This window comes from Lemur catta, chromosome 23 (genome assembly GCF_020740605.2).
Source record: "Lemur catta isolate mLemCat1 chromosome 23, mLemCat1.pri, whole genome shotgun sequence".
Classification (NCBI taxonomy): domain Eukaryota; kingdom Metazoa; phylum Chordata; class Mammalia; order Primates; family Lemuridae; genus Lemur; species Lemur catta.
The window spans coordinates 6,414,910-6,437,814 of NC_059150.1; the positions used below are offsets into that span (position 1 = coordinate 6,414,910).

The following is a 22,905-nucleotide window of genomic DNA, read 5'->3' on the forward strand; positions in this document are numbered from 1 at the left end:
GAGAGGGTGTGAACCAGCGTAAGGGGCATGAACCAAGGCACAGTGGTGTCAAAATTCTCGCCACGCACATGCCAGGTACAGTCCCTGTTGTGGTCGATGGGGGCTTGCTCCATCTCCTTAGCCACACAGTGAGCCCTTTGAGAAGGAAAACGTCCCCATCCTCCCGCACCTCAGACTCTCTTGACCCTCCTCCCCTACTCCCAAAGCAACTCCCCAATCCAGGGTGCAGCCAGCCTCGCCCAGTGGACACACAGAGTGCTGGTCTATGGCTCCATCTGCTGGTGGCACTGGGAACTGAAGCTGCGAAAAGCCAAAGGTCCCCATGAACTGGGAATTGAGAATGATTTTAGAGAGATCTGGTTCTTCAGCCTCAGAAAAGACAACACATGCCAATTAAACATATAAGAAGCCTTTAATTTCATCACCATAAACATTATACTCTGATTGCTCACAAACAGTATAAAATATTTACTCCGCTAAATAAATAAGACGACAGTATTGCAAACGGCACTTAAACCCCCCAGAGATAAGACCTCCTTAGCTCAGGCAGGGGGTGCTCCTGAGTTTCCGTGTGAGACTCCCCAAGCACAGATATCCCCGGGGGCCGAGATGGACAAAGGCTTGAGGAACCACACTTTGTGCTTCTGGTCCTGCAATAGCCCCAAACAGCGGGTTGTGGAGCCAGTGGGGAAAGGCAGGGGCTCGGGCGAAGGGCAGTGCCTCCATCTGCCCAGCCCTAGAGGCAGCAGGGGGAGTGAGGAGTGGGAGGAGGTTAGGGAAGCTGGTGAGACCTGAAGCCCCACCCTCCACCTTCCCTCAACACCCCTAACCTTGGGTAACAGCATTTGGCATATCAGGTGGGATGCGTAGAATTTCCAAGGTCCTAGGTTAGGCAATTTTGGAGGCCAGACCCCAGGAGAAGGGGACTCTGGCAATGCTCTGCCCAGTGACCAGCTATCTCAGAAGACCTGGTTGTTAGCGATCCCACCCTACCCAACTCCTAGACACCAACATAGAAAACTAGCGATGGTTCCCTTCTGCTTTGTTAAATAAATAAGTTAAACATTTCAATGCCTGTGCCCCTATGATGGCAACACAGGGACCAACAAGCCAAGTCCTGATAAAAGGTGGGGGTGGGGAATCAGCAGATAGGCAGTGCTATGGACTAAGGGGGCTTGGTCCCTGAGTTACCTTGCCCCTCAGGACTCTTTCCCCCCAGATAACTCTCATACTTTCAAATCCCGTGGAGGAGAGCTTCGTACTAGAAACTCCCATGCAAGAGCTACATTGGGGAAACCTGCAAGATAAGGGGGCTTGGAGGTGGCGAAGTTTACTCAGCTCCCAAAATTTCTTCTCTGGATATGTCTCCACCGAGATCCTGGTATCAACCTGGACACTAGCTGTTGACCCTGAACCTAAGTAATCCACTTGCAGAATCCCACATTCCAGTGCACGGAGCTAATCAAATGCCCTGCCCTTCTGGCCTCCCTGCGGAGGTCCAGACTGAAACCCATTTGGAAAGCTGCCAGTCCGCCGGCCCTAGAGACCGGCTGGAGGGAACCCCCAGTGCCCCCGCTGTGCAGCTACGCACCTCGCCGCCACAGGGCGGCAGCAGAGAGCCACCTCACTTCGGCAGCGGCAGACACCGGAGGGCGCCCGGCCGCCCCACGGGCCAACTGGACGGAGAGCCGGGACCCAGGGAGGCAGGCCCCCCCCCCCCCAGGTGTCTACACCGAGTATTTGGCCAAGTCGCTCTTGTCAAACACCACCTGTGTAGCAAAGTAAATGGCGACCAGACCCAGGCCTGCAGCAGACACCATGTAGGCAGTGACAGATTGGCTGAGGTGGACGATGGAGCCCATCAGCAGGGACGGGGCCACCTGGGACAGCAGGAAGGCACTGTCCAGGATGGCGAGGTCCAGGCAGATGCCGCGGCCAGGGAGGACCCGAGCCTCCGCCGGCTCACCCACCGCCACACGCACGGAGACGTCGCAGGCGGAGGCCCCGCAGAGCGCGGGCGGAGCCGGGAGCAGCCCGGGGCCTCCAGCACCCACGTGTCCGTTGGGGAAGGGAGCCCCAGTCTGGGGGCCTGGCAGGAAGCTGGTTGTCAGGCTGTCCTCACTGCCACCACCTCCAGAGTCCCCTCGGTATTTAGGCAGGAACACCTGCGGGGAGGGGTGAAGAAAAGGGGAGGACAGGTGTGCACCTAGGCACAGGGGTCCCCCGGCTGTGAGAACGGACCCTCCCCTTCATCCCAGGGGCTGGAAGAAACCAGTCTGCGGGCCTTAATGAAAATCAGGCAGCAGGTGAGGAAACTGAGGAGGCCCTACTTGGTCAGGGTCCCGCTGGGCCCCTCTCCTCGGGAGTGGCAGAAGGGTAAGCAGCCGCAGAGGGGACAAGTGTGAAACTAGAAGTCCAGGTCCCCTCGAGCCTCTTATGACAAGCAAGCAGCAGACTCAGCACTGCAGGGTAGGAAGAGAACAGAGCCAAGGTAAAGGAAAAGACAGAAGAATGAAGACAGGTGGGAAGAGAGATGTCTAAGAACAGAGGAAGGAAATCCACAGGCGAGGCCCCTGCTGGCCCAACCCCCACGCAGGCTCTCCTAACCCTCTTCCCGCCTGCCTGCCCTCCCCTTCACCATCTGGAAGTCCTCATCGTCCTGCAGAGAGAAGCCCTTCCCGCCTGGGATCCCAGGCCCCAGCTGGAGCTGCTGCCCTGCTGTGAGGTCCCTGGCCCCAGCCTCAGGGCAGGGAGGATCCGCAGGCCACCGGTAGGAGGGATGGCCCTGTTCCCACCTCCCCCAGCCCCAGCTGTGCTAACGTCCAAGCCCTTCTCACTTCCGTCCCACTAGCTGTCTGTCTGCCACAGATCACAGTGACTGTGTCTGGTCCACCCTCCCTACTCCTGCCCTGCCTCACTGGCCCAGAGCCTCCTATTTAAGGACAAGGCCAGGTCTCATCTGACACTGTCCCTCACACCAGGCAGTGTATAACACAGGAGGGTTCTTGAGTCGGCTGCAGTTGCAAGCTGGAAGCCACGGCAGAGCTCAAACCTGACACCAGGGAAGCCCACGGCTCACCATGCAACTCAACAAGTGGGCAAAGGAGCAGGCGGGCGGCGTATGGGGCCAAATCTCCATCAGTTGTTGCTAGAACGGGCCTCTCAGATGCTCCCCTCCCTGCCTGCCACCCCAGGAAAGACCAGTGAGGCTGGAGCCTGAAGAAGTCCCCGAGGACAGACACGCTTCTCAGTACAGAACACGGTCCCTGGCACAACTGCTCAAGCCAGGCCTCTGACACCAGCCCCCGTTCCCCCAGCCCAGGGCAGCAGAAAACAGGGGTCTCAGGAACCAGGCTCCCCCAGCCAAAACCTTAGGCCCTCCTTCTCCACACCCCTCACCCCTGCAGACACGGTGCAGTTAACCAACCACGGTTTACCTACTGCCCCGCTCATGTGCGACAGGGGCAGGAGCAAGTCTCCCCTACAGCCTGGAAGCTCCAAGAGGGCAGGCCTGCATCTCCTTCTGCCTTGGGACCCCCCAGCTTCATGCCCCTTGGGGCAGAGTTCTGCACCCAGGGCTGCAGTGAGGCCAGTGGAGGGGGACAGGGGTGACCACAGTGCCTGGGTCAGGAGGCTTCCCACAGAAGGGAGCCCCTGGAGGGCCTGGCTAGCATGGGCAGAGCAGGAAGGAGGCCCCCCAACTTGCACAGTGCCCAGGTGAGCGGTGTCAGGTGCCAGGTGTCAGGCTCAGACAGCCGCAGTGGGGGCGGGGGACGGGGACAGAGGCAAAGGAGGGAGGCAGGAAAAGAGAATTAGACAGAAAAGGAAGATAAACCAGAAAGAGAGGGGGCAAGAAGGAGACTTCCCCCTCTCTGAGACCAAAGCAGGGCACAGGGTAGTCACCCTGCCTCTCCCTGGAAAAGGAGAGGTGTTCTAAGGCCAGCCTGTTCCCACTCGCCATCTGAAGCTAGATGCCCCGGAGGTCATCTGATCCAGCCCCCTGTCTCTCTGTAGAACAACCAGCCCAGACTGAGGGCTTCAGCGAGCTGGCTCCTCCAGATTCCCACCTGGCTCTTCCAGATTCCCACTGAAGGATTTTGCATTTCCTGCAATCATCCATTCAAGTGCTTCTTGGTCCTGACCCCAGGAAGTCATTCCAAGAATCTAATCTACAGTCTTCTTCCGCAGCCCAAATCTCTGGTCCTGGGGCTAGGACAGGCTTCCTCTCTGATCAAAGAAAACCTCCGAAGCCTCTGGCCAGACATCAAATCCTGGACTAGTCAGCCTCCCCCAACCCCCTCGCTCCACCCAGCAGCCACTGAGTACCTGCTTCTCCCGGTGGTAGAGGGCGGCCAGCGTGTAGGGCAGGATCTGCAGGGCCGAGAGGGTGAACCCGGTGAGGGCAGCGGAGGCTGTCACCATGGCCACACTGTGAGACAGGCATGTGGCGCCGGCAGCCACGGGGAAAGCCACCACACTAGCCAGAAAGACTGCCCGGGTGCCGAATCGCTGCACCAGCCGGTCCATGACCAGAGAGAAGACCAGGGAGATGGTGCACTGCAGGAACAGCCCCAGGCTGCCCATCCGGATGCCTGCAGGGGGGAGGAGGCGTCAGACAGGGTAGGGAGAGGCACCACACAGTCTGGGGGCAGCTCAGCAGGGAGGGCCACAGGCACCTGCTGCGGGCCATGCCTGCTCCCCGGCACCCTCCCCATTCCGCCTGTAGCACAGGAATCTGGGCTCTTCCACTGACCCTCGGGAAACACAGCCACAGCCATTAGCTAAGGACAGGGGAAGATGTCCTAAGGGTTTACTGGGAACCTCACCTTTGGGGACAGGAGGGCGAGAGGGAACAGAAAGATAGTTCTGCATAGGCTTCAAGATACTTCTAGAATGCCTGAGCTGGAAGGCACTGGTGAGATTTAGAAAGTCATCAGGGGAGCAGAGGGCACACTGAAGCTGCAGCCAGACAGATCTGAAACGCAGCCTTGACTCCTCCACTCCCTCGGGACCCTGACTACGCTCAGCCTTTCCGTCTGTCAGCCCGGGGCAGTGACTCCGAGTGAACCCTCAGGGCGGCCAGGAGCCCCACTGCAACCGCAGGCAGAGCCTGCGGGCAGGCTGCGTCCACTTTCCTTTCCTGATGGGGAAGTCGGGCCCAGGCACGGGCTGTGTGCATCTCCCCAGCCTGGGAGGTGCGCAACGGGGCAGCAGCCTCCGCGGGCTGCAGGGGCCTTACCTTCGTCATAGTGTCTCCGGGCCTCGGTGCCTGGCTCAGCCCTGGGCACGCCCCGGTACAGCCCCTCGCCCACGAAATCTGTGTAAAACAGCGTGAAGGTCATGAGTGCCATCCAGCTGCACAGCTTGGCCACAAAGAGCCGGCGGAGGGTCCAAGGCATGCGGCAGCAGAGCTGGTGCAGCCGGGGAAGCAGGGCGCCCAGGTTCCAGAGAGCCAGGCGGGCCCGGCACGGGCAGCAGGGGGACTGCACAGAGGGGACCGACAGCCCTTCCGCCGGCTCGGCCGGGCCCAGTGCTGCCTCCTCAGTCACTAACAGTGTGGCTGCCACACAGGTGAGGAAGATGAGCGTGAGCAGGCCAAAGAGGCACTCCGCCTGGGTGCCCAGGTAGGGGGCCAGGGCACTGGCGTCCCAGTCAATGGCAGGCAGCAGGTACCCCAGGCAGCCTCCGAGGCTGATCATGAAGGCGTAGACGGAGTAGGCTTGGCGACAGTGGTCCGGGTCCCGGAAGAGGTCGGAGAGCAGGGCCTCCAGCGGAGTGAAGCACACCTGGCCACAGAAGTCCAGCAGCCCCACACCCAGGATCAGCAGTACCAGCTCCAGGGGCCTGGGATCCGGGCACAGCAGCCCTGCCAGCCAGCCGGCCCTCGGGATGAGAAAGAGGCTCAGCAGGATGCCCAGGGACAGGGCCCAGATGAAGGGCCTGCGGCGGCCATAGCGCCCACGCCAGTGGTCACTCGCTGAGCCTAGGAGTGGGACGGAGACTAGGCCCAGCACTGGCCCGATGCCTGCAAGAGGGCAAGTGGTACGAGTCAGTGCCTGGGACAGTTAAGAGGCAAGGGGGGGGGAGCCAAGCTCCTGGAGAAGGATGGAAATGATACCACACTGAGGGCAAACTCCACATAAGACACTATGCTAAGTCTTCATAGGGAGTCTAATTTATCCCTCATGACATAGGTATTACAAACAGCCCTCTTTTCAGATTGGGGAAACTGAGGCATGGAGCAACTGATGAGTGATACCTATGCAAAGGCACAGAGCTTCAAAGGGTAAGAGGGAGAGTTTCAACAGGCAGTCTGACTCCAGAGCCTGCAATCCTAATGGGGCCCCCTCTTCCTGGGGTTGGGGGTGTCACACAATGGGAACTAATTGCCTTCTGTGGCTTTTGCAGAATTCATCTGCAGAGGCAGGAGCCCGCCCCCTGTCCTAGGAGTAAAAGCTCGCGCTGGCCGGGAGACATTAACCAAGTCCCAGCTCTACTGGTCAGCAGCTGTATAGCCTTGGCTAAGGCTCACCTAACCTCTTACAGGCCTCCGTGTTCTTCTCTGTAAAATGGATCACCTCAAAGGGCGGTGGTAAGGGTTAAATCAGGTAATAGAAATTAGCAATTTTTTTTTTTTTTTTGAGACAGAGTCTCACTCTGTTGCCCGGGCTAGAGTGAGTGCTGTGGCATCATCCTAGCTCACAGCAACCTCAAACTCCTGGACTCAAGCAATCCTTCTGCCTCAGCCTCCCGAGTAGCTGGAACTATAGGCATGTGCCACCATGCCCGGCTAATTTTTTCTGTATATATTTTTAGCTGTCCGTATAATTTCTTTCTATTTTTAGTAGAGATGGGGTCTCGCTCTTGCTCAGGCTGGTCTCGAACCCCTGAGCTCAAACAATCTACCCGCCTCGGCCTCCCAGAGTGCTAGGATTACAGGCGTGAGCCACCGCGCCCGGCCAGGTGATAGACATTAATTATAAAAGGGCTAGGAGTAGACAAAGGGTAGGAGTAACTTCTCCAGTATCTCCTATGAGTCATGCAGGGTCAGGAATACAGAGGTGACTAGAGTATGTCCCTGTCCTGTCTTCTTTCTCTTGGGGCACCCCCTCAGCCCTGGGTCCACCTTCGGCCCAGCAACGGCTACCGCCAAGCGCATGAACAGCAGGCAACCACCTCGCCCTCCAAGCAGCTCCCTGGGCAGAGGTACTCCTGCTCTACATCCCAGGCAGCACATATCTGCCACAGGAAGGAAGGAAGATGTCGTGACTCACCCAGCACCATGGTCATGAACTTCTCTTCTACTCCGACTTCTAGCAGCAGGGGTGGCACGTAGGTGACACCTGCAGCCAGGCACACCTCCAGGCCAAAGGCCAGCAGGTTGACCAGCAGGAGCTGGGCTTTCCGATGCCGCAGTAGGCGGCTCACCCACAGCCTCTGGATCATCATGGGCCAGGCAGGTCGGGCTCGGGCCGCTCACGCACTCCAGAACTGCTCTGCCTCAGCTCTGCTCCAGGGGCCCAGACCTCTCCTCACTGCCACCGACGGCCTAGGAGTCAGCCAGGAGCCCATGTCTGCCAGCCGTCTGGGGCAGGTCCAGCTTCTCAGCCCACGCTAAACACCTGTTGCCGGGGGGCACCTCGGTGGGGACACATCTCATTGCTCGGATCCTGAAAGGGCGGGAACAATCACAGGCACACAGTGTTAAGTCCTGGGAGACAGGTTTCCAGGATTTGCTCTAATTTGTCTGAATCCTGTTCATTCACAGGCCGGCGATTGGCCCTGCCACCTAGGCGCCACCCCCTGCTGCCCAGCCAGGAAATGCATGTTAATATTAGCCTAGGGCTGACATAATTGATAAGGTAAATATGATTTTTAAACCTCAGCACACTCCAAAGCCAAACAGATGCCGGTTATTCTGTGCTTGGCAATATTTGCAACTGCCCTTGCCTGCTAGGATGGGGGTCGGGACGGAATCGAACCGGCTGAATTTCTGGTTGCCCAGGCCCGGCTATCAAGGTGCCTCAGGAGACCCTCTGCCAGGCCTGGTTTGTTTGCTTTTCTCTCTCCACTTCCCAAAGCTGAGCTGTTCAATTCCCCTTTGTTAAGAGTAACACTTCCCATTCCGTGCTGCCTGGCTGCCAGCCATGCAGTACCATAACCCCCCCACCCCCTGCAAGGACAGGGATGGGGGGAAGGGAGGAGAGGCTGTGCTTTGCTGGGTTGGGTTTTAACCTGTCACTGAAACCACTTAAAGAGACCTCCCCTGGATGAACCTGGGCCCAAAAACCTTTGAGTTTTTCCCCCGCGTTCAGTGCTCATGGGGAGGAAAGTCCACAGGTAACTGTCCAACTGTCACAGGACAGTGGAGCTGTGCTCGGCAGAGAAGTCCCAGCCTCGCAGGGGCATGAAACCACATCACCTGGCAGGAGCTATGATGATGCCCGTGACCCCCCAGGCTGGCAGGGTGCCCCACCACTTACTTCCTGGGTAGCCTTTCTCTGCTCCCTAAGTGGATCTGTTCTCAGCAGAGGTTCCCACCCCCCCTCCTGTCAGCCCAGAGTCCCTGCAGAGAGCCACCGCTGCCCTAGTCCCACCTCTGCAAGCAGGTGGCCTCCAGGTCCTGCCTCCCGACAACGTACCCATCGCAGTCTGCTTTGCTTAGAAGTGACTACCAAAGAGGGACACTCAAGTCAGTCACCAAGAGGAGGTACTACCGAGGGCGAGCCTTGGCGAGGTAGGTAGGCAAGAGGCCCCTAAGCTGTCATCCATCCCAAGACAGAGGCAGGGGACAGAACTGCCCAGCACTACTGCCTGGAGTGCCTTCCCCCTCCGCCCCAATTCCATCCCATAAATGCTTTGAAGGGCTGCTACTCCGGTGCAAGGACCACAGTGGCTGAGGACGTGGCTCCAATCTGAGAGCACCCCAAGCCCCCACTTACCCCCCACCAATCACAGCACCTCATAATAAAAGGCGCTTCCATTTCTTTTAGAATGCCGCCGTGCTCTGAGAAATCAGATGGCCGTCAGTCCTGGGGAAGGGCTGTCCACTCCCTAACGGCCTTCTGGGGCTTCGCAGCTAGCAGATCAGGAAGGAAGGTTGGGCGACCCGGCAGCCTCCTCCCCGAAGTCCTGCACACACCCACACTTTGAGATGGGGTGTGGGACCTCCTACGGGGTGGCCTGAGCAGCAGGGTAACATACTGACCCACACAGTCCCAAAAGGGAGGCGGGGGGACCAGTCTTAGCTGAGCTGCTGTGGGTTCAACGTGAGCCCCCCCATTGTTACATGTCCATAGCCCCCACAGGAAAGCAGGGGGCTGCACAGGGACCACGGGGTGGTGCCACCTGGCCTGGAAGGAGGGTTCTGGGTCAAAAGGCTTCCAGCCCATTCCACCCCCCACCTGCGGTCTGGGAGGGCCCTGGACACTCACCTGCTCCGGGTGTAAGGGCCCAGGTCCTCCCTGAGCAAACAGACTCTGTCAGGCCTAGCCTCACCCACAGCCTGCCCCCTCTTCCAAACCTGGTTGCTCCCTGTTGTTTAAAATAAATTGCCGCTCTCAGGCAACCATTAATCACCCCACCTGCCTTCCCTCTCCCTTAATCCAGTTCCCCAGTACTCCCAGAAATGAACGGGGTCCTTCTTAGCCCACAAGGGAAAAAGACAAAAAAGGGGGGGGGGGTGGTGGTGAAAAAAGGAATCGAATCACCCCCCAGATAGCTCATTAGCTGCCTCCCCCCACCCTGGGGTGCCTCTCTCCACCCCAGAGGTTCTTCACCTGGTAACCAGGGGCTGGGCTGGGTGAAGAATTCACTGAAAGGAGTTGGGTAGGAAGTGAGCAGGTTCCAAGCCCGGCTAGGCATCCTCTTTTCTTAGGTTGCAGAGCCCCCTCCTCCCTCTTTTGATTTCTACTCTGCCCTGGGGGTTCAGGGCACACCTGCCACCCCCAGACTTTACTCTTCCCAGCTCAGAATTGCCCAAGCAATCCCAAGCCCATAAGAACACCCCACCTCCAAAGGCCCCCTTTCTCATCCTTGCACGCTTCCTAATGCCCCAGCCCCCCCACTTCATCCCCACTCCAGGGTCCTTAGGGTGAGGGGACTACAGAAGACCCCAAGCACTAACTCCAGCCACAGGCCATCCCCTCCAGGGCCTTGTTCCCTGGGACACTAACAGAGAAGCCCAGGCCCAGGGCGGCCAGAGAACTCGAAGTCACTCAGTACCGCTTTCCTGGCCACCACTGCTGTCAGCGGCCCCAGGGCACACTTCTCACCGAAGCTTGAAAGTGACAGATCAGTGTTGGGCCCCACCTGTCTGGAGAAACTCCCCTGTCTTCCTGGATCAGAGATACAGGCAAGGGGACAGGGTCTAATTCTCCCCTGTACCCTCTAGTCTTGGAGATGCTTCCGACTGAAATCCTCCTGCCCCGCTGCTCCTGGAGCACTGTCTGTCTGATAAACAGAAGATCAACCCGAGAGTGCTCACCTGGTGAGGAGCGGGCAGGAGTGGGCAGGAGGTGGAGGGGCTGGCCACTCAGAACGGAAAGGAACAGGCAGCCCTCTGGGACAAGTCCCTCTCAAGTTCCAAACATCTCCCCTCCTCTCTGCTGCTGTTGCCAATGGCAGGACAGCAAGAAAGCTGGAGGAAACCCAAGACCTCTGGGAACCTTCACGGAGCTCCGCCCCAGGCCATCCTTCCTCATGCCTGGGGGGACAAACCCGAAACCCAGAGCAACCGAGGGCCCCGGGCAAGGTCAGTGCACCTGGATTCTCCCTGCCCAGCTCCAGGTACCTGGAGACCTACTTGCCCCATGCACCCCAATATGTGGCAACCCCCAGGGCAAGCTATGGGCTCCATCACGACCCTCCGGCACCAGCCCCTGCCAGACAAGCGTCCTGGGCAATGTTTACCTAATGAATGAATGGCCGAGAGCAGGGGCCGGGTGTACAGAGAAGGTAAAGACATAAGTCCTCCTTCCGCCACGTGCTCCCCACACACCAAGGAAATTCCAAGCTCAACCCCAGAAGTGGCAACTCCTCAGGGCTCGAGGTGGCGAGGGGCTCCGATCGCCCCTCGGGGACTGGAATGCCCCACTGCAGACCGCACGCCAGCAGGGAGGACGGGGGAAGCGAAACTGAGCAACGGAACAAACTTGGCCTGAACTTTGTCCGAAATTCAAAAGACAGAGTGGAGGAGGTGGAGGAAGGCGACCCGAGCCCACTCCCCGGTAGCTCCCTAAGGGAAGGGAGGGTCAGAGGGGGACGTATAAAGAGGCCTTTGAGGGCTTTCAAAGGGGCTCCTGCCACCGTGCGCGGCTGAGGTGGCGCTGGGGGAACAGACTCCCTCTGCTGACAGACAGAGGCCAGAGGGAGCCGGGCTGGGGGCAGCCCCCGCCCCGGGCCAGTGTCAGGCAGCAATTCTATGGCCCCTTTATGCGGCCAGCGCCCCGCACCCCGCACCCCGCCCAGCACATCAAACGGCCGCAGCCCCCACCCTGACCCCGACAGCTCGGCAACCCTGGTCCTCCCTGCACACTCACAAAGACCCTCTGCTTTCTCACACGCTCCTCGCTCCTGGGGAGGCGGGAAGCGGCCCCTGTGCCCCCCACAGCCACCCGGAGCCCTCCCCACATTAGGGGAAACCCGGCCGGCGGGAGGCCAGCCAGGAGAAGTGATGACTCAGCTGAAGAAAGGGGGTAGGGTCACCCCAGGCCAACCTCCCGCATACACACCCCACCGGGCTGTCCTGTCTCGGCCAGGACTGTGCCGAGATGCGGGGTAAGGAGGACCCTGGCACACTGCTCCAAGCGGAGCTCTCCAGGGTCCTCTAGGCTGGGGGAAGGGGAGAGGCCCTCCCAGGTCTGGGGGTTCACCAGCCCAGCATCCCTATTACACGTCCCCGCCCCTCGCCCCAGTCCCGGGGCCTTAGCTAATGACACCTGGCACGTTGCACTCCCAAAATGAGCTCTGCTCTCTGGGCAGCTCCACAGGGAGCCTTGGGGACACCCCCAGGAAGAGCCGGCTCCTGAGAGACCTGAACATGAGCGTCACAGATCCCCTGTGTTAGGGGCGCTGTGAGGACTCCTACCCGGGCTGCTGCGGAGGGGGCCAGGGCTTCAGACTACACACGGTGTCGGTGCCTTCCAACCCATTCGCTCTTTGGTTCTCTGGGCCCAGATTATTTCCAAAGCAGGGAGGGTCTCTGCTTTCCCCAGTCCCACCCTAGAAAAATGCAGCCGTGATTTGCACAAATAGCTGAGGCCCAGGAGAGCTCGCAGGGCTGTCACAGCCACCTGAGGACACTACAGCCTCAGCAGGGCCACGCAGGGACTCCTAAGAAAGAACGAGAGCAGTGGGAAGGGGTCCCCGGCCCCGCCCAGCCTGGCTCCCTAGCTCCTGCCCCCCCCAGGGCCCTGAGGCCAGGGATTTAGAGTTCGCCCTGCTGAGCTGCCTTTTCTTCCCTGGGACTGGAAGCCTTCTGCTTAGCAGCTTGTCAGAGAGAGCGAGGGGGCTGCGGGCGGGACACAAAGGGGGATTAGGGAGAAACCTCTCGGCCTGCGGAGTAATCCATCAAACTCCCTCCCGGCTGCCAGCGCCGGCCCCTTCCCACTCAATTCCCCCTCCAGCTGCTGCAGGCCCCCACCCCCTCCGGCTCCCGAGCACTGTCACACTGGGCAGCAAAGAGAATCCCAGGCCCTAGGGGGGCAGCGGGGGCACACCACAGACACTGGGAAAAGGGCAATGGCTCCCTCCCCCCACTCACCCCCAATGTGTGAAAACCCAACAGGTGGCAGTGGCTTGGAGAAGAGTTGCTTTTGTTGCCCTGTCTGAGAGCCCCAGTCCAGCTTTGGAAAGGAAACAAATGCCAGAGGAGATTGGGGGAAGGGGCGGGGAAGGGACAGAGCAGCGGTCCATAGAGCGGCGACGATCTCCCCTCCCCTCTCGGATTCGGTGACAGGGATTCTGGGGCCAGCCTGACCCTCACCTTGGCCAGAGTCAGTCCCAGCCAGCCTAAGCTGAGGCTAAAGCAGAGGACCCTCCCAAGGGTCACCTGGCAATCCCATGGTGACAGTCAACACAGACCCACATTCTGACTCCAGGCACCTGGCTCTCCCAACCAGACTTCATTTCTGAGAACAGCTGCTACCCAAGGTCACACTGGGCATGTCCCCCAAACCAGGACAAGCAGTGCTCTTCAGCCTGGAGCTTCCTGTTCCACCGCAGGGGCCACAGGCTCTGTGCCGACATCCCCCAAGCCCAGCAGATCGTGCAGGGGGCCCAGGTTTGGCAGTCAGCCTGACCCGCGTTCACGTACCAGCCCGGCCACTTACTGTAACTGTGGTGTCACTTGGCCTCCCATGCCTCGGTTTCCTCATCTGCAATCAGTAATAGCAGCCAACACTGAGGTTTACTCCACGCCAGACACTCTGCCAAACATTTTAGTCTTCCAACCATCCAGTGAGGTGGGGACAATTAATATACCCGTTTCACAGCACTGACTTCACAGATGTGCAGTGGGTTTGGGAGAAAGGATGTGCAAGTTCCTGGAGGCCACTTCTTCAGCAGCCTGGGCTTCCTCGGTGCAGGAAACCTGGGATAGGCCTTGCTCATTCCCAAACAGGGCAGGCCGTGGTCCAGGGAGACCAACTCCGCCCTTCCTCTCGGCTTCCACTGCCCCCACCCACCCACGTGCCTCCCCCACCCGCACTGGAGCCTCTTTCAGCCCCTGCTGCAAGAGGAATGCCAGGAATGCGACCGCCTCCCCAGGTGCTGGCCCCGGCAGGTGAGGAGGGGTCACTGCCATGGACCTGCCTGGTGGTGGAAGGCCGCAGAGGGCGGATCAACATCCCACAGCGGTGAGAGAGGGCGACTTCCACCCACAGGGAAACGAACACAGGGGCTGACCCCAACCAACTGCCCAGGAGGTGCCTGGCTCGTGCAAGGGACCCGACATACTGTGCCTGCTCTCTAATAACTCAGTCCAAATACAGAGTAGGTATTTGGTATTCCGATTTCACCAGGATGAACATCTCAGTCTCAGAACTTAACGCACCCAAGGTTCAAGCATTCTGGAAAGTGCTCTGAAGTGGGAGCCAGGAGAGCATAGTCCTGCTTCAGCAACTTTTATGGCTGTATAATCTAGACAAGCCATTTCACCTCTCCAGGACTCAGTTTCTGCGCCCGTAAAATGAGAGCTAGTGTAGATAACGTCTAAGGCTCCCTACCGCAGTACAGCCAGGCGACTGATCTCACGCCCGGCCCCAGGCAGGTGCTTCTTCCTGGACAGGTGCCCACTGAGGGCTCACTGACCAGGCGCCGTGGCATTCAGGAAGGGGCTTTCACAGCCTTCCACCAACAAGAGTCCAGGGGACTTGGGTGTAAAGGGCTCCCCAGCTGCACTTACCCCATCCTTTACTGGCCTGCACTGCTCAAATACCAACAGAGTGCCAAGGGTCATCAGTCACCTGAAACCGAACCAAGTAACCAGGATATGTGAGGGCAGAACTGCCTTCTTCCCTACTCTCTCCCAGAGGTGGACTCTGCTCCCGGCAGAAATTAGTAACTAAATTCTGCTCTCCTTGGGCCACAATAAATGCTTCCCTATAAGGTGGGGCAGCAGTACCAAGAAATCCTTTGGTCCAGGGTGGGGAAGAGGAACGAGGGAGGGAACAAGCAGCTTGGCACAGTGTCCAGGCCACTCGGAAGTTCCCTCCCCCCATCCACCTCTTCCTACACCCCCTGCAAAGTGAAACCCAAACAGCCCCCCTTCCTAGCGAACTTGGACCCTGTCAGTCAGCCTGGCCAGCAGCTCTCTTCATCATGCACAGCCAATCCGGGTCCTCTCCTTCCGCCTGGCCCCCCTTAGGAGTGGGGCCCCCCAGGGAAGAGACCAGGGGATTGCAGATCTCTGCAAACCTACAGATGGGCAGAGCCCTGGGCCACGAGTCAGACCAGGGTGCTGGTCCCCGCTCAGCCATGTCCTGCCTCTAGGGTCTCAAACTCAAAGGCCTCTAAGGCTCCATCAGATCTATAATCCTAGGGTCTGGGATCAGCCCCACTTATAATCAGGGGGCTGAGTCAGACTCAGTTCTTTGAAAGTGTGTTCTCAAAAACAGTCACTCAGTGGTAAGAGTTGGCCCCAAAAGAGACTTTTAAAATTTTCATTAAAGATCTCAAGTTTGCCGGCCGTTGGAGGAGGTACACCCCAGTGCCTGCAACCCAACCTCCCCTAAAGGAAAGGGCACTAAAACCCACCCACCCCTACTGAGCCCCAGTTATATGTAAGCCCACCCAGAAGGTGCTGGGGATGCAGAAACCCCCTGCAGCTCCCTTTAGCAAAAGGGATAAAATGCAATCAGTGCACAGTGAGGTGGTACAGGGACTAAGACACAGCCCACAGGGTGGGCACCCAAGGTGGGGGGAGGGGGGTGTGTCTAGTTCTTCCAGGGCTTCCTGGAAGAAGTGGCCACGATGCTTCGCCTTGGAAGATATGCAGGTAGGCTCTATGCAGTAGAGCCGCAGAGAGGGGGTGATCCCTTTCCTTCCCATCTTCTGTCACGGCTGATGCCCCATAACACAAGATAGGTTAACAAGAAAAAAGCACAACCTATTTGGCTACAGTTTTATGCGACCTGGGAGACTTCAGAAAAAGACCCAAAGACCCAGGGTAAACTACCCACTTCTATGGTTCGGTTCGAGGAAGCAGGGACAGCCGTGTGGAAATGTGATTAGACCAAAAGGGCATTACCTAATGGTAACAGATGAAGTGGGGAAACCTAGCAGGGCCTGTCCAGGTTCTTCTTGGCTTCTCTGTTGTAGTATTTCTTCCTCCTGGAAACGGGTAGGACCCCTTTAGAAAGAGGGTCTTATGACCTGCTATCAAACAAGGTAGGTCTGAGAATTTCTTTATGGCCAGTTCTTACACAGAAAGGCAAGGGGGAGTTAGAATAGTATCTTTGGGTTGTATGACTGGCTATGGAGAGAGGGGCTCTTGTTTCTATGATCTGCCTTGGGGAAGAGGGATTCTAGTTTCTATGGCTTACCTCGGGGGAGAATGAGGGGCGAGAGACAGGAAGGCAGAAGTCAGAGAGAAACTTTGTTTCTGAGGCCTTCACTTTGGGGTATCATTTTCTGAACCCCAACAGTAGAAAAGGGAACATGTCTTTAAAACAAGGCCCCTAGGCCGGGCGCGGTGGCTCACGCCTGTAATCCTAGCTCTGGGAGGCCGAGGCGGGTGGATCGCTCGAGGTCAGGAGTTCGAGACCAGCCTGAGCAAGAGTGAGACCCCGTCTCTACTAAAAATAGAAAGAAATTATCTGGCCAACTAAAAATATATATACAAAAAAATTAGCCGGGCATGGTGGCTCATGCCTGTAGTCCCAGCTACTAGGGAGGCTGAGGCAGTAGGATCACTTAAGCCCAGGAGTCTGAGGTTGCTGTGAGCTAGGCTGATGCCACGGCACTCACTCTAGCCCGGGCAACAAAGTGACACTCTGTCTCAAAAAAAAAAAAAATAAAAATAAAACAAGGCCCCTGGAGCCTGGGATTTCTAAACACACCCCCCTCACCCCACAGTGAGGCGTGCTGGACAGAATACCAGACCCAAAACCACGGGACTGGGTTTCGGTCTCAGATCAGGCCTGGCTATCCGTGTGTCCTTAGATGAGTCATCACAATACCTCCCTGGGCCCAAGAAGAGGGGATTCATCAGCCCTGACTGGGCTTATTCTGCTTCCAAAGTGGTCACCATGCTCTGGTTACTTCCCCTTCCTGGGCTGCACCCTGCCTCCGCCTGAACCCTGTGCAGCGTGAAACCCACACCTCCTCCAGGGCCCCCTGGGACCCCAGCCGTCAAGTATCCCCTCTCTCCCGCCAATCTCGGCTGTGCTGACCAGGCATCCCCGGGGTTGGATACCGCACACTGTCCCCTCAGCGTCTCTGCTTGGCAGTCCTTCCCCGACTGCCGCCCTCACCACTAGTGCCTCGGCTCCTGGAAAGGACGGAGCACGGGCCCTGCCCAGGGCATGAGAATCGTGGGTGCTCAACAGAAGGCCTGTGGGTGAGGCTGACTCAGGATTCCTGTCGGATGTGACTTGACCAGCATGCCCGGGATTCAAGCAGGGCTGCACTCAAGGTATCTGGGTGCTTGCCTCTTTAGGGACAGGAGCCAGGAGCGGGGCTCTAGATTGCCACATCACTTGGGATGGGCCAGGCGCTCTGAGCTTGGACACTATTTGCCAATTCAAAGTACACCTGAGATTAGAGAGGCCTTGGGGTAGGAGCGCAGCGAGCACAGGGGAAAGAGGAAGTGCCGTTGTGGGCTGGCTGCTCCCCAGGGCACCCTACCTGGCTGGCATCGTCTGGCCCGGATGTAGTCACTGAGGGACTGTGGGATCTAGGAGCAGGACTGGCCTCCAGTCCCCTTCTTGCTAGCTCATCCCAACTCCCTAAAAGTGATCTCCAGATGTAACAAAGAAGGGGAGAGAACAAACATCTATTGAGCATCTGGTCTGTGCACTTTGCTAAACACGCACATACATTTAATCCTCACCAGAGCCTTGCAAGGTGAATGCTATCATCTCCATTCCAAAGAAATCAAGGCCAATAAGCGAGGCAGGCCCATCTCCAACATCAGAAGCAAGAAGACCCACAAGTCGTTCAGGGCTGGTAGCAAAACTGTGGACTTCCTCCCATGGAGGAGGAAACAGACCATGTAGGAGAAAAAGGAATTAAACAGGAACTTCTGGCCAGGGATCAGGACCATCCCGTGATGGCTCTGTCACCAGCGCCTGCCCCCAAGCAGGGGCATTTAATACACTGGACAAAGCTCCACACTCCAGCTCTATTGCTGGGAGTCAAGTGGCATCAGCGTTCAAGACACTGGGCCTGGTACCAACTGGTCCAGCCTCCACCCTTGCTGCCCAGCAAACAGGGCCACTGACTGTTCAAAGCAAGCCAGGCTGCATTTTTTTTTTTCTGGACATCAAAGAACAGTGCAAAAGATCTTAAGAGTTGGGGAGGGAGGACAGAGCAGAATCCCAACTTCAGGACACCCTCCCCACACAGTTTTCCTAGAAATAGCAAATAACCTTTCTGCATAGAAGGCAAACTTTTTAGGATATACAGTCACCTTCATCACCTCACGGTACCCTCTTCCAACTTGAGGAGTACACTCTTGGGAGGGAGGGAGGACAGGGGTTTCTGGGCTAATTGAAATACCAGTCACACAGTATTGACTGGGGAGAGACAAGGACATCCAATCCTGGTGTGATCTTTGCACCAGACCACAAGTTCAACTGCAGATGTGTCATCTATATGACACATACAGTTATATATGGTCTAATTTCCTTGCTAGGAAACTCTGGTTTCTTTTTTTTTTTTTTTTTTTTGAGACAGAGTCTCACTCTGTTGCCCTGGATAGAGTGTAGTGGCATCATCATAGCTCACAGCAACCTCAAACTCCTGGGTTCAAGTAATCCTCCTGCCTCAGCCTCCCAAGTAGCTGGCACTACAGATGTGTACCACCATGCCCAGCCAATTTTTCAATTTTTAGTAGAGACAGGGTCTTACTCTTGCTCAGGCTGGTCTCAAACTCCTGACCTCAAGCCATACTCCTGCCTCAGCCTCTCAGAGTGCTAGGATTACAGGCATGAGCCACTGTTCCCAGCCAAAACTCTGATTTCCAAGTATAAACCAAAATGATTGCCCCCATTGTCACCAAATAACAGCAGCTGAAATCTATCAAGCTCCTTTTACAAGCAGCTGCTGTGCTTAGAGCGTTACCTACATCAGCTTATTTAATCCTCGCAATACTGTGAGGTAGGTACTATTATCCTCATTTTGCAAAAGAGGAAATTGAAGCACAGAAAGTTTAACTTGCACAAGAGGAAATGAGATTCAAACCATTTTGCCAGAGACCAGCATCTTAACTATTCATACCAACTTCCCAAAGTCCAGGACACTTTGCTCCCAATTCAGAAATAAAGACTACAGCAAAAAATAATCATAATATTTGTTGTTAAGAGAAAGGCCCAAGAATTCCAGGCTGGGTGTTACTAGCCATTCAATCACAGGTGTTAGTTATAATAGATATAGCTGGTACTAGCGAACATTTATTGAGCACTTACTATATATCAGGCACAGTTAAGAGCTCTATATGCACTGTTTAATAAAGCTATAATTTTTAGACTTTATAATTATATATTTACAAATATTATATCTGTTATAATTTCATAATTAACAAAGCTATACAGTAGGTATTATTATCATTCCCATTTTGTAGCCAGGAATACTGAGGCTTAGAAGAAGTAACTTGCCAAGCTAGCAGAGCAGCCAGTATATAGACTGCCTTCCTACAGTCTGGGTTTTTATCCATAATGTTGTGTCATCAGGCTGTAATGGTCCAGATGATAGTACTTAAAGTTAACTTCACTTCCAGAGCGCTCAGGCCAGCCCTGCCCAGGCTGAGAGCTCCAGCTCCAACTCCAGCAAAGGGAGAGCTGGAAAGGGGCCTTCATGCAATCCCTCCACCACCCGGTGGCCTGGGAACTGCCTCAATGGGCCACCAGGGATCACTGTCCAGCTCCTCCCCCTCTTCCATCAGGGCTACTCAGAGCCAGGAGGGCAGGGGGAGTTCACGACACACCCCATGCATACATAGGAAAACTCCCCCCAACACACACCCACTAAACTGGGGCTTGTCTGTCCACAGCTGTACATTCATCCACAGCTGTATTTTTATCTTCGGACTCATCCTGCTGACTCAAGCTCCATTTTCTGAGCACTTTTAGAACAACAGAGTCCTGGCTCCACGACAGGCCTGGTGGGAGGAGATAAGGGAGGAATGAGGAGATGGGACCGGTCCAACAGAAGGGCCCGTGACCTCAAATTATGTCCCACTTATCCCCTAGAATATGCTGCTGTATGGGTTTCTACCGGCCTCCCAACTAGCCTGTACCCTCCCCGTCCCCCCCCACAGACCAGCCTGTTCCCCACATCTTGGGCAGGTGAGTCCACACCAAAGCTTACTCTGCTCTGAAAGATCTGCTAAGTGCATCAGGAAAGGCAGCCAGAAGCCCCCAGGACCTCAATCCCACCCCTGAGCAAAGCTTCCAGGAGCCCAGCAAGGGTCACTCTGGGCCCCGGTTTACTGGCAATGCCCGGCTGCAGACTCCAGGGCAGCAAGACAGCAGCTGGGCTATTCTTAGTGCCCGCTCCACTGGGACTGGGTCAGCGTAACAGCTGAAGGGCGAGCCCTCGCCAGGTACCCACCATGCCAAACCCCTCCCTGCCCCCAACTCCGGCCCCTTGGGAAAAGAGGAAGCATGGGAGACCGCACCCCGGGGAGGGGGAAAAGCCGGGTAGGTCAAGAGCGTCCGTCAGGAAGATAGAGGCTGATCACAGGTCAAGGGCAAGAGAAGCTCACGGGACTCCAGTGTCCGAGGGGAATGGAGGCTACGGGAAGGACTGACCCTGGCTCAGGACTGCAGGTCCCCGAGGCCTCGCCAGCAGGGCCGCCTCCGCCCGAGCCTAGAGCTCTGCGAAGCCGCACCTGATGCCCGGGTCCCGCCGCATCGCACCTGTCTGCTGTTGGGAGAGCGCGCACCATTCCCACGTGAACCCGGAGGAGAGAAGGACACAGCCGCCTCTTGCCCCTTTCCTCCTCCCGAGAGGGATAACCGAGGCTGAACAGGGGGACACTAAAATACACACACAGAGCCCAGTCCCAGAACTAATGTCCGAGAGGGCTCAGTCCCTCTTCCCTCCCGTTGCTCCCCGAGAAAGCTGCCCCGAGCCTGAGCACCCCGCGGCGTCCCAGCCGTCGGCCCCTTTCCCGGCTCCCCCCAAGTCCCGGACCGTGCGCGCCCCAGTGACTCATCCTGCCCCTTTCCGGTGAAGCCCAGACAAGGGAAGAAAATAAACGCAACTTTCCAAAGAAAAGTCTGACGCGGGAGGCTGCCGCAGGGGCGCGCGGCCGCCCCGCCAGCCGTCGGCCCGGCCCGAGCTCCGGGAGGGGCCGCTCCCCGCCCACCCCGCCGCCGGCCCGGGGCAGCCCGGGCGCCCTCGCCCAGCCCGCCCTCCGCGGAAGAACGCGCGGCTCCGCGGGGCACCGGAGCGGGCGCGGGGCGCTCGGGACCCGCCCGCGGCAGGTCAGGGTCGCGCCCTCCCGTGGGGTTGGCGGGGACTCGGCGCGCGGCCCCCGGGATGGCCACGGCGCGGCCCCATCCCGCGGGGCGCAAAACACGCGACACCCCGGAGCTCGGCGGCGAGCGCCCCTCCCTTTCCCGCGCCGGGACCCTCTCCCCTGGGAGAGGAGGGGGCGCGATCCTACCTGGCCGAGGCGCGCGGCTGTCACCCGGGGCCAGCGCGTGCGAGCTCTCCGCCCCCCCCCCCCCGCCCCCCACGCGCGCCAGCCGGCGGCTTTTAAATCTCCAGGTTACTCCGCGGGGGGAGAGAGCATGCGCGCTGGGGCTGCCAGGAGGGGGGCGGGGCGAGGCGGGACGGAGGTGGGGGGTGCTGGGAGGGGGGATGGAGGGGTGGGGCTGGTACCCAAGGGAAGAAAGCCGGAGGTCTCCAAGCTGTCTTTGTAGCCGCGGCCGCGACGGGCAGCCCCCGCGTGGCTCCCAGACGGCCCTATCATTACCTAGGGCAGTGCACCGCCCCCTCTGCCGCTCGCCACCAAAACATTTAGGTAGAAGCTCCCCAGCTCTGCGGGGCACCTCCCCTCCCCGGAGCCGGTGCGTGCCAATCCGGCCATCCCGGTCTCCGAGCAGACCTGAGCCCCACCTGTCCAGGACCATCGCTTGAAAGGAGATGTCACATTCTCCTGGAGTTGGAGCTTCCTCGTCCCTTTCTGCTGCTAAAAGCCAAATTCCAATTTCTTTTCTCCTTAAGAGTGTGTATGGGGTAGCAGGAATAATAAATTCCCAGTAAAATATTACTTGTGTCAGCTGTTGAGCAACGTCCTAACAGATACCTGTTTCCAGAATGCCTTGGACAGGACTGGAACCGTGCAGATAGGAGGCAGATAACTGGAGTCCCAGGCTGGCCCTGGTAGTGGGGGGTCCGCTGCCCAGGTGTGTCTTTTCTTCTCCATGGAGTTTTATAGGGTAGAGAGAGAGACCCAGTCTAGGCGGGTTGTTGACTTAAATGCTACAACATCGCAGAAAGATGCCTTTAAAGGGGAAGACCTGGTCCGCCTTAGCCCTGGACTGGGCATTGGGGTGCTGGGTTCCAGTGGTGGCCCTGTGTCCACCAGCTGTGTGATGTGGGGCCAGTGCCTTCCATGTTCTGGGCCTCTGTAAGAAGAGGGAGTTGGAGGATCTCTAAGGGCACCTCCAGCTGAGAGGCAGAGGGAGGGAGAGAAGGAAGGGAGCCAGAGAAGGAAGAAGGAAACAGTGGAGCCCTGGTGGGGAAGAGAGAGTAGAGAAAACTCAAGAATCTACCTTCTGAGTCACTAAACAAGTTTAACTTGAAAACGGTCTCAGCGTTGACTCCCTGGGAGCACACACACCTCCAGCTGGGGACTCTCCTGGCAATGGCTTTCCAAAGCCTTTGGCATACCCATTTGTGGCCAGCAGAAAGACTAGGGTGGAGTTCTGGATCCCTGAGCTGGTGTCCCCTCTGCCCCAGGAAATAGGACAGGAGTCAGGGGGAATTCCAGGTCAGCTGGAAAATTACAGAGCCAGGACAGAGTCGAAGGTGGTATTTTCCAAGCTTGGAAAAGAACACTGGGAGCAGGACAGAGGTTGTCCCACCACGGAGGAGTGAGAGCCCGGCTCCCTCCCCACCTCCACCCCCCACTTCTTGCCAGGGCCCTATGTGCTTTATGCCTTGTGACACAGGGAAGCAGAACGAGGGCTCAGAAGAGTGACCACACAGCGTGGATCCCACCCAGTGGCCCGG

At 57.6% G+C, this 22,905-nt stretch overlaps 1 protein-coding gene across 16 annotated transcripts; it reads right to left on the bottom strand.

Moving 5' to 3' along the window:
• Positions 1-393: 393 nt before the first annotated feature.
• On the bottom strand, positions 394-21,999 carry SLC45A3 (solute carrier family 45 member 3). Of its 16 annotated transcripts, none has more exons than XM_045536544.1 (10): positions 21,550-21,566; positions 19,683-19,819; positions 17,347-17,458; positions 15,749-15,831; positions 14,405-14,465; positions 13,332-13,376; positions 7,275-7,670; positions 5,240-6,025; positions 4,327-4,592; positions 394-2,165 (listed from the first exon to the last, which is right to left on the bottom strand). In XM_045536544.1, exons 7-10 carry the CDS (start codon positions 7,447-7,449, stop codon positions 1,728-1,730), a joined length of 1,665 nt encoding a protein of 554 aa, XP_045392500.1. In that variant the 5' UTR covers positions 7,450-7,670; positions 13,332-13,376; positions 14,405-14,465; positions 15,749-15,831; positions 17,347-17,458; positions 19,683-19,819; positions 21,550-21,566; the 3' UTR covers positions 394-1,727. The 16 variants fall into 16 exon arrangements, with proteins under 16 accessions (XP_045392500.1, XP_045392495.1, XP_045392496.1 ...); XM_045536539.1 differs by lacking the exon at positions 21,550-21,566 and adding an exon at positions 21,332-21,390; XM_045536540.1 differs by lacking the exon at positions 21,550-21,566 and adding an exon at positions 20,552-20,822.
• Between the last annotated feature and the right edge of the window lie 906 nt (positions 22,000-22,905).

Coding starts and splice junctions, on each gene's coding strand:
- SLC45A3 (XM_045536554.1), bottom strand. CDS start 7,449: ATGATGATCCAGAGGCTGTGGGTGAGCCGCCTACTGCGGCATCGGAAA. Junction 6,026..7,274: donor GTTCATGACCATGGTGCTGG/GTGAGTCACGAC, acceptor GCCCTCTTGCAG/GCATCGGGCCAGTGCTGGGC. Junction 4,593..5,239: donor CCGGAGACACTATGACGAAG/GTAAGGCCCCTG, acceptor TCCCCCCTGCAG/GCATCCGGATGGGCAGCCTG.